This window comes from Rhinoraja longicauda, chromosome 35 (assembly GCF_053455715.1).
Source record: "Rhinoraja longicauda isolate Sanriku21f chromosome 35, sRhiLon1.1, whole genome shotgun sequence".
Classification (NCBI taxonomy): Eukaryota; Metazoa; Chordata; class Chondrichthyes; order Rajiformes; family Arhynchobatidae; genus Rhinoraja; species Rhinoraja longicauda.
The window spans coordinates 22517399-22532104 of NC_135987.1; the positions used below are offsets into that span (position 1 = coordinate 22517399).

The 14706-nt window shown below is 45.6% G+C and overlaps 1 protein-coding gene across 4 annotated transcripts in view; it reads right to left on the reverse strand.

Moving 5' to 3' along the window:
- Positions 1-339: 339 nt before the first annotated feature.
- The window catches only part of samd8b (sterile alpha motif domain containing 8b), a 36289-nt gene continuing 21922 nt past the window's right edge, over positions 340-14706 (reverse strand). For 2 of the 4 annotated variants that reach the window (XM_078428630.1, XM_078428629.1), the window contains exons 3-6: positions 13417-13512; positions 11155-11272; positions 9682-9832; positions 340-5676 (exon numbers count right to left, since the gene is read on the reverse strand). In XM_078428630.1, coding sequence (XP_078284756.1) covers positions 5372-5676; positions 9682-9832; positions 11155-11272; positions 13417-13512 — 670 coding nt within the window. In that variant the 3' untranslated portion in view covers positions 340-5371. Of the gene's footprint in view, positions 5677-9670; positions 9833-11154; positions 11273-13416; positions 13513-14706 lie in introns of those variants that run through there. The other 2 variants (XM_078428631.1, XM_078428632.1) reach the window with 2 other exon arrangements.

Below are 14706 nucleotides of genomic sequence, written 5' to 3' on the forward strand. Positions count from 1 at the left end.
GGGCCTGTTTCTCTGCTGTACGGTTCTATGTTCTTGTTCATAATCCCTCCTACTTTTGCATTCAATTTCCTTAAGGAAGAAACAGCATTGGTAATTTTATTAATAATTTGCACTGCAGATCATGCTCTGACTCCCAGACCTCTCTGCACGCCAGGTCTCTGTCACTTGCTACATAGGTTGTGGCAATGACGCATTGCGGCCAGGTGATGGCTCTGTTGCTGCAAGGTCCAAGAAAAATAACTAGGTTACTAATAATATGTTGCCTGCAACAACCTAGTTGTAACTTAGAAATAAAAAGGCATTGATAACCATGAAATATGGAACAAGTTTATTCAGTTGTACACAAAAACATTCTGGAATTTTTACTAGATGTCAGCAAAAGCTAACAAAAGGCATCATTATAAAGATGGAATTACACAGAGCTGATGCACAGACCTCTGCAAACACTGTTTTACACACTCCTTTATTACTTTCAATTAAACAAAATGCAAATGTAAACATTAAAGACCTCTGATTTGAACTTATTAAATAACAGTAATACTGAATAGTACTTTAAACCTAAAAGTAAATAGGCCAGAGTTCTTTTTATTATGGGGCTTCATGTTTATCCATAGAATTGATACAAGGTAATTAACTGGGTGCTTGTAAGATAAAAGTTCTGATGTCTAACTTTGTTGGTTTAAATTAAACACTCGAGTTGTACAGTCTCACGCTCACAAACATCCAGCCTGTACTGAACAATGTTTTGATATTGAATGTTCCCTTTAGTTCGCAATCTTATTCAACACCAGGCTATTCCACAGCCTTCCCATTTATGCCACTGGATCGTATCCTTGTGGTGCAAGGCCACACTCCCCTTCAGTGGGTTGCCACCCATGGGCACACTGACAGGGCCAACACCTCACTTGCAAAGTTGACAAAATATCAAAGGCTTATCCCCACTGTAGCCCGCTCACTTCCCTTCACCTCTCTCTGCTAATTTGAGCCCGATCATCAATTACATTTCTATTTCAAATGAAATGCAAGGGAACATTCCAAGCAGCGGGCCCATCAGGTGCAGAAACCAGTGGCAGGACTGACGCACAGAACTAAGTACCTGCAGTCTCACAACCTCTCACCATGGTATGAACCAGAACACGCAGTTTGCCCATTTGATCTGATCATCACGAACCTCTCTGTCTCATTCCTTGCCAGTCAACTTTCCCAGAGTTTACACAGCAGGACAAATAATTTGTAAATTTGAACTCAAGGCACCAATGATTCAGGAATCAGCTGGTCCCAGTTGTTAGAAAGAGAATAAATGCATTTTATAATGCACCATGTTACAAAGAACATGTTTAATTAAAGTGATCCCTTGTCCTGCTCCATCAGTGCTGTTTGATTAGGCAGGAATCTCTTTGGACAAGGCCACAGTTTCAACATCCACCAGCCGTGAGCAGAATCATCCAGAACTCTCCCCACCAGCAGCCCTTCCAACAGGGAGCTGAAGCCCCAGAAATGTCTGATCTGCAAATATGTCAGAGACCATCAGACGCTCAGTGTGTGAAGTCGTTTAGCACAGAACCAAACAATTCTAGGATCATTAGAACACATTGCTATCCTCAATTATCATGACTTTCTGCAGCAAAACTGCTGAAGTAGATATCTTGTGTAAAAGTGGCCTCAGTGTTTGGCTGGGAACGCTGGGTATTCACATCAATGGATCATCTGAGCAAGCTCATGGGAAGAACCGGAGAAGGAAAGAGCTCCTCACCTATTGCGAACCAGTCACTCTACAGCAGGAGATAGGATGGAATAATTCCTATCTCACTTCACAAACTGGTCAACATGTTACCAAGTGGACGACATTTCAGGTCAAATTCAGTGCAATCACAGCAGCAACCTTTCAGCAAAATACAAATGTTTTACTACTTACAGAATAAAAGGATTTCAGTGAGTGAAGGTTCACCCATAAAAGAGTGATGTTCAGAGACACTTGGATACCTTTCACTGGGAGATCTCCTGCATTCTGACTGCAATTACATCTGCCACCATTTCCTGCCACTTCACAAAGCTGCAAAGAAAGGTCAATAAAGCCAGGCTCTGACTCCAGCGGTGAGTCAGACACAGGAATCTTCTGGCAGTAGGAGGGGAGAGAGCAGTCACACTGCTTTTAGCAGGGAAATGACTGATCAGTGATGTGCTGAGAGTTAGGTCGAGTCCAAGCCGCTGCCAGAAGCTCCACTACACATGAAATGTTGCTCAAGGCCAAGGAAGAAAAACATTTTCCAACAACAGGACATGAAAGGTTTAATGTCCTGTGATGCCACAGAGATCCCCATTTAAACATTACAACAGGAATCTGGGGTAACGTATACAGGAAGACCAGAAGAAATAATATTCAATATCAAAACTATTTCTCAATGCTCATGAGTACAAATACTTATTTCTGACAACCACATGATAGCACAACCAGTTATTATGAATTTACCTAAATATCTTTAATTATGAATTAAAGTTTCTAAGTTCTCAGTACATGCACAACACTCTCATTGACAGCTGACACCTCATCCCCCTGAAGCTAAGATTCCATAAGCTGGCACTCTGCTGTAACACACACAGCTTGGGGAATGAAGATCAATGCTGTAAAGAATCTGAAGTTTGAATCATTAAAGAAGCCAATCACCTGGACTAGGATGTAGACATGTTCTGCCCAGTGTCCACCCGCACAACACAAGTGCACGGACTGTGCTTAACTATAAACAATACCTACGATCAATAACACCTTCACTCTGAGCGTTTCAAGTTATTACCAGGGAAGTTAAATCTGCACTGGATAAAACCAAAATTCAAAGCTCAACGATTATTTAGTATAATTATAGCATTTTATGACTGGAACAGGCAAGGGTGCTGTGACAATTTCAAGAGCAGCCATTTAAATTACAATACACTGAGTTCCAGAATCAGCCACTCCCTGCTGCAACAAGACAAGAAGCAGACAACAGTAAAGTGCGATAGTCCAGCTTTTGATCTAAGTGGGGGCATTGTGCTGATGAACAGATCGAGCAATGGACACACCTCGGCCATTTGTCTTGTTGACATCCCCTGTCCCAATAACACGGTAGTAAATATCACAGTGACCTGTGACAAGATGGTGTCATTGCAAAGACTACAGGCAGTCAGGTGGAAGGGAATGATTGCAACCGATGAGATGGGATGCAGAGAAGTGTAAAGGTTTATATTTTGGTGGGAAGCATGAGAAGGGGCAATCCAAATGAGGGCAGAGTTCTAAATGAGTACAGGAACAGAAAGATCTTGGATGCACACAAGTGTTGTAGGTTGAGACAGGACCCTGGGCTTTAACAATAAAGGTATGGTGTGCACAGTGAATATTGGACTACAGCTGTAGCAAGAGAATTACCGAAGGCATGGATAACGGTTAGATGTGCAAAGACGGGAGAGGTTGAAGCTCTCCTTGCTATGACTGGTTCTACAGGCAGCAATTTAAATCACGAAGGTCAGAGAGAAACTGTTTTATTGGCAAGAAGTCAGGCACAAAGAATAGTGATGAACAAGAGAACCAAATGACACAAAGATTTTACAGTGGTGGTTGGGGAAGCACTTCCAGGGGCAGTGGATGCAGATTCAATGTAATGTTCATAAGGGTTTGTGACAGAGGGACTGTGACAGAGCTTTGTCAGAGTGACTCAGGCATTGCCTACTGAAGACATAAATAGGTTGGGCCAGTGCTCCAGTTCAGTGCGGGCGATGATCATAAAGGAACATACAAATTCTGATGGTGCCTGACAGGGCAGATATTGGAATGACATTTCCCCCCTGACTTGGGTTTGCAGGTCTAGGTATTGCTATCTCTAAGTAAATGCCCAGTCATTTGGGACTAGGTGTAGGAGATTCTTTTCACCTCACATAGTGGGCGGTCACCATCACTGGTGTGTTCAGGGCAGAGATCGTCAGGGAGAGCAGGATAGTGCAACAGAATCGTGTTGATCAGCCTTGCCTTATGGAAGGGAAGGCAAATACCAGGGCCAACTCCTGACATTCCAAGTGCTGATGTCATCATCTAATCAAATTACCCTGCAAATTACAATAATAACTCCGAAAGAAACAATGAATATTAGCTGGTTTGTCAGCTTCTTGCAACTGTGAAAAACCATTCCTTCACCATTTTCCATGTTTGCCTGCTGCTCGAGGCAGCCCTAGTCTGCAGGCAACAGGTGACGAGAGATACAATCACCATTCCCCCATTTCCAAACTATCCAAGCATTAATGATCAATGCTATCTCAAAGTCAATAAGAACTACTGAATTATCTCTATAAATCCTATAAATTATGGTTTAGATAAGTCAAACATTTGGTATTCTAATAAACTACGTAAGTTTGTAAACATTACAAGTGGTTGTCGAGTGTTTTTTCTGAGTGCATTCAGTCTGACAATGAATACTGCCTGTACATTGAGGTCCACAAAGCCACAGCTAGCAAATGGCAGCTCAAAGGGAAATGAAGACCCACAACATCGGTTACACTCTCAAAGCAATCAATGTTGCACCAAATGCTGTTTTGTTTCTTTAGGAACAGATACTTTGTGCACCTCATGGTGGAATTGTAGAACGAGGATGCATTTTTAAAGTTTCTCCAGAATTCCCACACCTCATTAGTGTTTCCTCAGACAAGTGCAAAACTAGAGTTCCCTGAAATAAAACCGAGCGAGAAACACACCAGAGGGATTCTTTACATTAACATATCAAAGAGAAAAACTTCTACTAAACACCTCAAATGCCAATCTTTGAACAAGTCACTGGCTTCATTTAAAATATTTGATTCAATGTGGAAAAGAAGAGATTATTTGGAATGTAGCAGCAGTACGTCCTGTGGGCTTGTTGTGCTTGACCACCCTCTAAACGTGCCTGGCCTAACCATAACCCCACCCAAACTGTGCCCGTAGCCCACTCCACACCATGCCTGACCCCACCACTAAACCCTACCCGACTCCCTCCCAATTCTGCGCCCAACCTTCACCCTAAACCCAACGCTGGTACCACCAGGAACCGCATCAGACCTTCACTGAAACCCTGCCTGACCCCCACAGGCACAGATCCCATCACAGGGGGATGGATTGCTTCCCTGTCCACAACAAACCGCACCAGGCACCAACAGGATTCCTAACTGCTGGAGTCGACATATTTGCAGCAAAAGAAAAGCACAATTTCAAGTAGTGACTGGCCATGAGCCAAACAGACTGCCAACTATCAAGGCCTCATCCCCTTCACACGCATCTGGCTTGTATTGGCTACACTCGTCTTGTATACAAAACCAGTTATTTCCATAATCTTTTGTTTATCCAACAAACCAATTGGTTAGGACAGATTACTATTTATCCAATTAACCTCTTCAATAATCTTGGTCTGGAAAGTGGCCAACTATATTCATTTGGTACTGGGCCGTTGACATTGCATTCAAAGAATGAAAACATTGGAAACCAAATGCGTGCCCGCCGGCTCTGCTGATAAGCCCGAGTGTTGGCTAGTGTGTGGTAATACAAAAATAGTCTTGTGGTGATATAAAATGCAATGAAGACATCGATTGAGTAATGTTCGTGTGCAGCAAGGATGAAGAAGATTCCAAACAGGTTCATTACCCAAGACAAGGTGTGCAAGAAGTTCCAGCCTCTTGGAGTATCTAAATGGGGGTGCAAAGGAAAGATTACATGTTAGGTTTAATTTCCTGTTTCAGCTCAGTGACCAAGACCAGTATCCCCAAAACAAACACAAATACAGTATGAACATTACATGAATGGTTGACTGTAACTAAAAACAAACTAAGCTGCACCTAGAACAGAGGTGTCAAACTCCCGGCCCAAGGGCTGCATCCGGCCCGTGGGATGATTTGGGGGGAAAAAAATCCTTCCCACTCCCAAGCTTCCGGGGGCGAGTGGGAGCTACGCCCATATCCAGCCATGTGGTGATGCGGGCGGGAAGGGGCCGGCGCTGGGGAAGGTGGGGAGTGGGAAGTCTCAGCGTTGTTGTGGACACCGGGAAGTGCCTGGGCTTCCGCCACAGAGACCGCCGCCATGTACCCGAGACCCAGGTGAGTGCGTGGATAAGTGGGACGTCACAGCTTTGTTGCCGCCAGAGACCGCCACCATGTACCTGAGACCCAGGTGAGTGCATGGATAGAGGCTGGTGGGAAGTGGCCACACTGTGAAAGGGGCCGCGGCTGGCGATCCAAAATCTGAGCTGCTCTCCAGGGTGAGGGCTCTGGGTTTGGGTTAAGGTTAGATGGGATGTGAAGACATGCTGGTAGTTATGCGGGAATAGGGAAGAGAAGGGAGAAGGTGGTGGTAAAGGATGGGGAGGAAGAGCAGATGAGGGAAGGGAAGTTTTTTAGGGATGAGGAAGGGAAGAGAGCGTGTCAAGGGAGGGGAGTAGGTGGTAAAGAAAGGAAGTAGGGAGGGAGGGAGGGAGGGGGTGAGGAAGGGAGCAGATGAGAGAAGGAATGGTGTTTAAGGATGAGGGAAGGGAGGGGATTTAGGGACGAGATAAGGAAAGAGAGAGGATGAAATAAGGGAGGGGAGTGCGAGAGTAGTTGGAAGGAAGGAAGTGAGGATGAGAGAAGGGATAGGCTGAGGAAACGGAGAGGGCAGGTGAGGGAGAAGGTGAGGGTAGAGAAGGACATGAGAGGTGAGGGGAGAGGATGTGAGGGGAGAGGATGTGAGGGGAAGGAAGAAAGACATAAGGAGAAGGATGGGGAACGAGTCTTTAGATGAGATGATGGACAGAACATCTTTGCTAGCTGCTGTTTGGCTGTTCACCACCCAGCCAGCCCAGTATGGACAAACCATAAACACTGTAGGAAGACTATAAGACAGGGGAACAGAATTAGGCCATTTAGCCCATCAAATCTACTTTGCCATTCAACCATGGCTGATCTAGTTTCTCTCTCAACCACATTCTATTGTCTTCTTTCTCCCTGTAACCTAATCAAGACCTATCAATCTCTGTCACAAAAATATCCAATGTCTTGGCCTCCACCACTGTCTGTAGCAATGAATTCCGCAGATTCATCACCCATTCCTCCAGAGAGGAACTGGAGGAAATCCACATTAGGCAGGAAAAAGTTTTGGGTAGACTAATGGGACTCAAGGCTGATAAATCCCCAGGGCCTGATGGTCTGCATCCCAGGGTGCTTAAGGAGGTGGCTCTAGAAATTGTGGACGCATTAGTAATGATTTTCCAATGTTCTATAGATTCCGGGTCAGTTCCTGTGGATTGGAGGGTAGCTAATGTTATCCCACTTTTCAAGAAAGGAGGGAGAGAGAAAACGGGAAATTATAGACCAGTTAGTCTGACATCAGTGGTGGGGAAGATGCTGGAGTCAATTATAAAAGACGAAATTGCAGAGCATTTGGATCGCAGTAACAGGATCGTTCCGAGTCAGCATGGATTTACGAAGGGGAAATCGTGCTTGACTAATCTACTGGAATTTTTTGAGGATGTAACTAGGAAAATTGACAGGGGAGAGCCGGTGGATGTGGTGTACCTCGACGTTCAGAAAGCCTTCGACAAGGTCCCACATAGGAGATTGGTGGGCAAAATTAGAGCACATGGTATTGGAGGTAGGGTACTGACATGGATAGAAAGTTGGTTGACAGACAGAAAGCAAAGAGTGGGGATAAATGGGTCCCTTTCAGAATGGCAGGCAGTGACTAGTGGGGTACCGCAAGGCTCGGTGTTGGGGCCGCAGCTATTTACAATATACATCAATGACTTGGATGAAGGGATTAAAAGTACCATTAGCAAATTTGCCGATGATACAAAGGTAGGTGGCAGTGTGAACTGTGAGGAAGATGCTATGAGGTTGCAGGGTGACTTGGACAGACTGTGTGAGTGGGCGGATGCATGGCAGATGCAGTTTAATGTGGATAAGTGTGAGGTTATCCACTTTGGTGGTAAGAATAGAAAGGCAGATTATTATTTGAATGGTGTCAAGTTAGGAAAAGGGGACGTACAACGTGATCTGGGTGTCTTAGTGCATCAGTCACTGAAAGGAAGCATGCAGGTACAGCAGGCAGTGAAGAAAGCCAATGGAATGTTGGCATTCATAACAAGAGGAGTTGAGTATAGGAGCAAAGAGGTCCTTCTGCAGTTGTACAGGGCCCTAGTGAGACTGCACCTGGAGTACTGTGTGCAGTTTTGGTCTCCAAATTTGAGGAAGGATATTCTTGCTATTGAGGGCGTGCAGCGTAGGTTTACTAGGTTAATTCCCGGAATGGCGGGACTGTCATATGTTGAAAGACTGGAGCGACTAGGTTTGTATACACTGGAATTTAGAAGGATGAGAGGGTGCGGGACTTAACACCGCCCGGTGCGGCTCGGCTGCGGGACTTAACACCGCCCGGTGCAGCTCGGCTGCGGGGCTTAACACCGCACGGTGCAGCTCGGCTGCGGGGCTTAACACCGCCCGGTGCAACTCGGCTGCGGGACTTAACACCACCCAGTGCGGCTCGGCTGCGGGACTTTTCACCGCTGGTGCGGCTCGGCTGCGGGGCTTAGCTGCGCAAGGCTTGGTCGCGGGCCTTTCATCGCCCGGTTCGGCCGCGAGACGTTTCAGCGCCCGGTGCGGGGACTGTGCGGGTCGGTCGGGGACGAGCTGTCTGTCCGTGGGCGTGGGGAAGAGAGGGGAAGTTTTGTTGCCTCCATCACAGTGAGGGGGTGTTTGGAGTCACTGTGATGGACATTTGTGTTGGGGTTATGTGTCTTGTGTTCTTTTTTTTTCTATGACTGCTATGTAGTTTCGTTCGGTACTTCGGTACCGAACGACAAATAAAGCTCTGTTATCTGTTATACCTGTTATCTTATCGAAACGTATAAGATTATTAAGGGGTTGGACATGTTAGAGGCAGGAAACATGTTCCCAATGTTGGGGGAGTCCAGAACCAGGGGCCACAGTTTAAGAATAAGGGGTAGGCCATTTAGAACAGAGATGAGGAAAAACATTTTTAGTCAGAGAGTTGTGAATCTGTGGAATTCTCTGCCTCAGAGGGCAGTGGAGGCCAATTCTCTGAATACATTCAAGAGAGAGCTAGATAGAGCTCTTAAGGATAGCGGAGTCAGGGGGTATGGGGAGAAAGCAGGAACGGGGTACTGATTGAGAATGATCAGCCATGATCACATTGAATGGCGGTGCTGGCTCGAAGGGCCGAATGGCCTACTCCTGCACCTATTGTCTATTGTCTATTGTCTATCTCCATTTTGAATGTATGACCTTTTATTCTGATGCTGTGACCTCTGGTCCTAGACCTCCCCATTACTGGAAACATTATTTCTACATCCACTCTATTTAGGGCCTAGATACCAATTATAAATAGTACAAATAGATACTAATCCTCCCACACTCCAAAGACGTTCAGGTTTGTAGGTTAATTGGCTTGGTTAATGTTATGGGAGCTGTACTGTTTTATGTTCTATGTTCTAATTACATGGAGTCACCTTAAAAAAAACACAAGACGTTTCCTTGATCTTTCGTCATTGATACACAAATCCAATGGGTCCTTCCTACTTAAACTGAAGCGCTTTGCACAATAGTGTGAATCATTGCGTCAATCCTGCTAAAAGTAATCACTCCCTGTTCCTGATAATGGTCTTTGAGCCTTACAGTGACCTAAAGGTGAAGTTTAATGCTTACATTCTGTAACAAAGAAGTTGAGCATGGTGAGGACAACAGTGTGGCCACTGAACATGTAGTCTCCACAGGTATGGACACCCGTTAGTGTCATTCCAAAACCACTCCAAATCGCTAGTGCCCTTTGAAACTTGGCCCACTGGTCTCCATACAACTGAAAAAGAAAATACACTGTGCTGAGCAAAGATGGCTGAGCTTCCTGTCAGTGTTCCAGCAGAACTATTCACATGCCTGTAACAGGGTTGTGGGACTCAAATGTAGTTCATTCATCTGCAATAAAGGTGGCGACTCTGAAAATATCAGATTCCCGTGAGCATCATCTGCTCACGACCTTCATCAGTGTGGGAATCATCATCGGCCAGAGGAACAGCACGGCGGCCCACTCATCAGTTGCTGCACATGCCACGCATGGGGCAATTAGCAACATAGTAAAGTAGGCCTGATGCCCATTTCCAGTATGAGAAGATGAAAAATTATACCAACTCATCACAACAAATGTGTTGAATATGATTAATGTGCACTATTACGTTTAAATGATTTTCACTGGGGTGGGGCCGGGGCGAGGTCAGGGAGGGGTGGGGTCAGGGTGGTGTGGGGTCAGGGAGGGGCGGGGTCATGGTCAGGGAGGGGCGGGGTCAGGGTCGGGCAGGGTCAGGGTCAGGCGTCGGGGAGGGGTCAGGGTCGGGCGTCGGGGAGGGGCGGGGTCAGGGTCGGGCGTCGGGGAGGGGCGGGGTCAAGGAGGGTCAGGGAGGAGCGGGGTCAGGGTCAGGGAGGGTCGGGATCAGGGTCAGGGAGGGTCGGGGTCAGGGAGGGTCGGGGTCAGGGAGGGTCGGGGTCAGGGAGGGTCGGGGTCAGGGAGGGTCGGGGTCAGGGAGGGTCGGGGTCATGGAGGGTCGGGGTCAGGGAGGGTCGGGGTCAGGGAGGGTCGGGGTCAGGGAGGGTCGGGGTCAGGGAGGGTCGGGGTCAGGGAGGGTCGGGGTTAGGGAGGGGCGGGGTCATGGTCAGGGAGGGGTGGGGTCAGGGAGGGGCGGGGGCAGGCAGGGCAGGGTCAGGCAAGGCAGGATCAGGCAGGGGCGGGGTCATGGTCAGGGAGGGGCGGGGTCAGGGAGTGTCGGGTCAGGCAGGGGCGGGGTCAGGCAGGGCGGGGTCAGGCAGGGCGGGGTCAGGGAGGGGCGGGGTCAGGGAACAGTGGGGGGGAGGAGGTGACTGTCAACTTGCACCAGATCTTTAAATATTCATCAAGTAAGCTGCAGGTGCCTGTTCCATGTGTATCTGTGTTTGGAATATTTGTCATCTTAGAATGCACATTCACATTCAGCATTTCAAATATTTTAGAAATGTGAACTTTCCATTGATGTAGTGAATAAAATTCATTGCAGTTTTAAAAGCTAAATTTAAAAAACAGTAAAGCGGACTTTAAAACAAGACAAAGCATGGCCAGCCGGAGGAGAGCCGGCATGATTTGTACAAACGTACCTTTCCAGAGCACTGTAGATGGTAGCCAGGTACAGAGAGGGAGGTGACAAACATGGTCACACAGCGCAGCAGGAACACTGTCCCCATCAGACTACACATGCGGCGGAGCAGGATGGACCTAACCAAAACACCACACATATCAGTACTACACTTTGTAATTCATTCCCATTTCATCATTACACTCAAAGTATCTTGTTCAATTGAATTAAATTGATTGAAAGATACAGCATGGAAATAGGCTCTTCAGCCACCCATCAATTACCTGTTCACACTAGTTCTACGTTATCCCAATATCTCATCCACTTCCAACACACTGGGGGCAATTTACAGAGGGCCAGTTAACCGACAAACACACGTACTTGGAAAGTGGGAGGAATCCGGAGCATCCAAAGGAAACCCACACTGATGGACTGGATCTTCTATGTTCCAATCTTCTTCAAGCTCAAATTCTATTCCCCAATTCGGTAACAGACCTTTGAATTAGAATGGAGCTCCTACGTAATGTACTTGCACTGACGGTATGCGTCACAAGCTCAAACTAAAGCCGTAAGGATAGTAAAATTGTTTTTGATGACGAAATCATGGATTATTTGCATACTTTTTATAAAGTTTTGCGATTGTGATAACAGCTAAATTTGTTAAATAAAGTCATGATTAACAGCAAATTGATTTTTATTTAATCCTTTTCTTCTCTCCTGAACTCTTCTCCCTGGCCCTTCACAATACCTCAGCCAAGACTCTGCCTGATCTGTGAGAGTTACATGGGCTTCACACAGGTGTCCACTGATCGTTTGGTGCCGTGGCTCAGGTGAGTTAGTGAGCTTACCCTTTGTGCACAGAAGGAGCATCAACAAGCACCTACCCCACCACTCCTCCTTCAGCACAGTTCTGGGCTGGGAGCTCAGGCAAGGTGGTACTCAATACATTCACAGCACTTTGTAATTATTTTCTCCAAAATATAAATTGTAAATACATTTTTAAACATTTTGAAAATTATAATCTTGCTTTTAATTGTTCCAATATTTCTGCCTTCGTGATACAGATTAGATCCAGAAGCTTAGCAAGTTTGGTAATGTTCCACAGATACGTCATTCTGTCAGACATGCTTGAGTAAGATCCCCTGAGTATGAGAATGTAGGAGCTTGAGTATGTAGGACTCTACATTCTGCTTCAAAAATCTTCTTGAATACATTTTATGAATTGTTCCCCTCTAATCCCCTTGCATCGACAATCCCAGTCAATGTGAAACCAGGAACTGCAGAAACTGGTTTACAAAGAAAGACATAAAATGCTGAAGTAACTCAGTGGATCCTGCAGAGATGCTGTCAGACCCAAGTCAAGTCAAATTTATTTGTCACATACACATACTCGATGTGCAGTGAAATGGAGTTACTCCCACATTCATTCTTAAAACCATAAGACATAGGATCAGAATTTGCCCAATCGGCCCATCGAGTATCCTCCAACATTCAATCATGACTGGTCTAATTTTCACTCTCACCCCATTCTCCTACCTTCTCCCCATAGCCATTCTCCTGCCTTCTCCCCATACCTATTGGCACCATTACTATTCAAGAACCTATCAATCTCTACTTTAAAAATGCCCAATAACATGGCCTCCACAGCCGCATGTGGCAATGAATTCCACAGATTCACCACCTTCTGGCTAAAGAAACTCCTCCTCAGCTCCATTCTGAAGATATGTGCTTTTATTCTGAGGCTGTGCCCTCTGGCTCGATACTCTTCCTATTCACATTGTCCCCTAGATTCTACCCCTCCCCTACACACTGGGGGCAATTTACAGCAGCCATTTAACTCACCATCCCATGTCTTTGGGACATGGCAGAAAACTGCTACTTCACACTTCTTAAGACCGATCATTCTGAAAAAGGGTCCTGACCCGTAACATCACCTATCCAGAAATGCGACCTGACCACTTCATTTCATTGAAAATATACAGGCAATTCCATTTGCCAAATAAAGTTTTAGAGCTTCTTCGAAATTAAAATGGATAATTTTCCAAAGATTATTGGTGTATCTTTAATATCCTCAGTCTCACAAAGCAATGGAAAATAAGACCCGAAACGTCACCCATTCCTTCTCTCCAGAGGTGCTGCTGGTCCCGCTAAGTAACTCCATCATTTGTGTCTATATTCAGTGAAATACATGGTTTAAGTTCGTCTCAATTCAGCACACATTAAGCTGTGTTTTTTAAAAGGAGAGCTCTAAATCTCAAGCACCAAATGTAATTGTCACACCTACCTGTGTTTGTGAAGTAGCAGCAGTAACAACCAGATAGTGCAGAGCACAACACCACACACCTCAGCCATCGCAAAAGCCCATGGAATCCTTGGAACACTGTCAACAGAAACGACACACACACAACGTGTAAATGTATTTTCACAGGTATCTACCTGGAGATGCAGTATGTTGCATCATTTGATCTTTACTGGGGATTTATTGATTAGTTGCACAATGAGAAACTGCAGATGTTGGTTTACAAAAAAAGGCACAAAGTGCTGGAATAACTCAGTGGGTCAGGCAGCATCTCTGGAGAAGATGGACATGTGACATTTTGCCTCGGGGCCTTTCTTCAGACTCACGATATTTTGGGTTAGGCCCTTTTATCAGTTTGAAGAAGTGTCCAACCCGAAATATCACCGGTCCATATTCCCCAAAGATGCTGCCTGACCCGTTGACTTACTCCAGCACTTTGTGTCTTTTTTTGTGCCCAAAGGAAATGCACGTTCCATATACATTTTCATGTACACTTCCATGTACAGCCCCATTCACCACTTTTCCATGTGTTTTAACTAACAAAGAAAACAGAAGTGATGTGTAAGTGAAGGTCAGAACATTACCCAATCGGCAAGGACTTCATCAGAGAAATCCAAGCAGGTGCTTCAGTTCAACTGTGGAGCTTGGAGATAAGTCAGAAGAAGCAGCAGAAAGTGAACTCAGAATTCCAGCAAAAGGATTTTCCTGTGTCATACAAGATTAGATTGAACATACAATGTTTGAATTTAAGCCGATATCCTGGTGAGATGAATGAACTGTGCAGTCATATTTTGTGGCTACTCATAGGACATGGAACAGTAAAGCTCAGGATGTGGCCCACAATGTATGTGCCAAACATGATATCTAGCTGAACTTAGATTCCTCTATTGCTATAACCTGTTAGGAACCCACAATTCTGGATCAATAGTCCACCCTTCTGCATTACCCTTTCAGGGACCTGACCCAACGCCCAACCCTGCACACAGCAAACAAGGGGCAAAGGTACAGCTTCACTCTACCTTGGTTCTGAAAGGAGGACTTAACATTCCATGCTGTATTATAATTTGAACCCACTTTGTTACTAAAACAATTATTTGGAGTGCTAATTTTGAGTCTAATTTATAGGCCAGAATTTATGGACATAAGCAGTTACCTCAGCCTCTTGTGACTCATTTTCATCAACGGGCCTGGATTGGAATGCTCAGCTGCTCATACTGGAACAGACATTGGACCGCAAATCTATTTCCATCCGTTCTCATCTCACACCAATTTTCC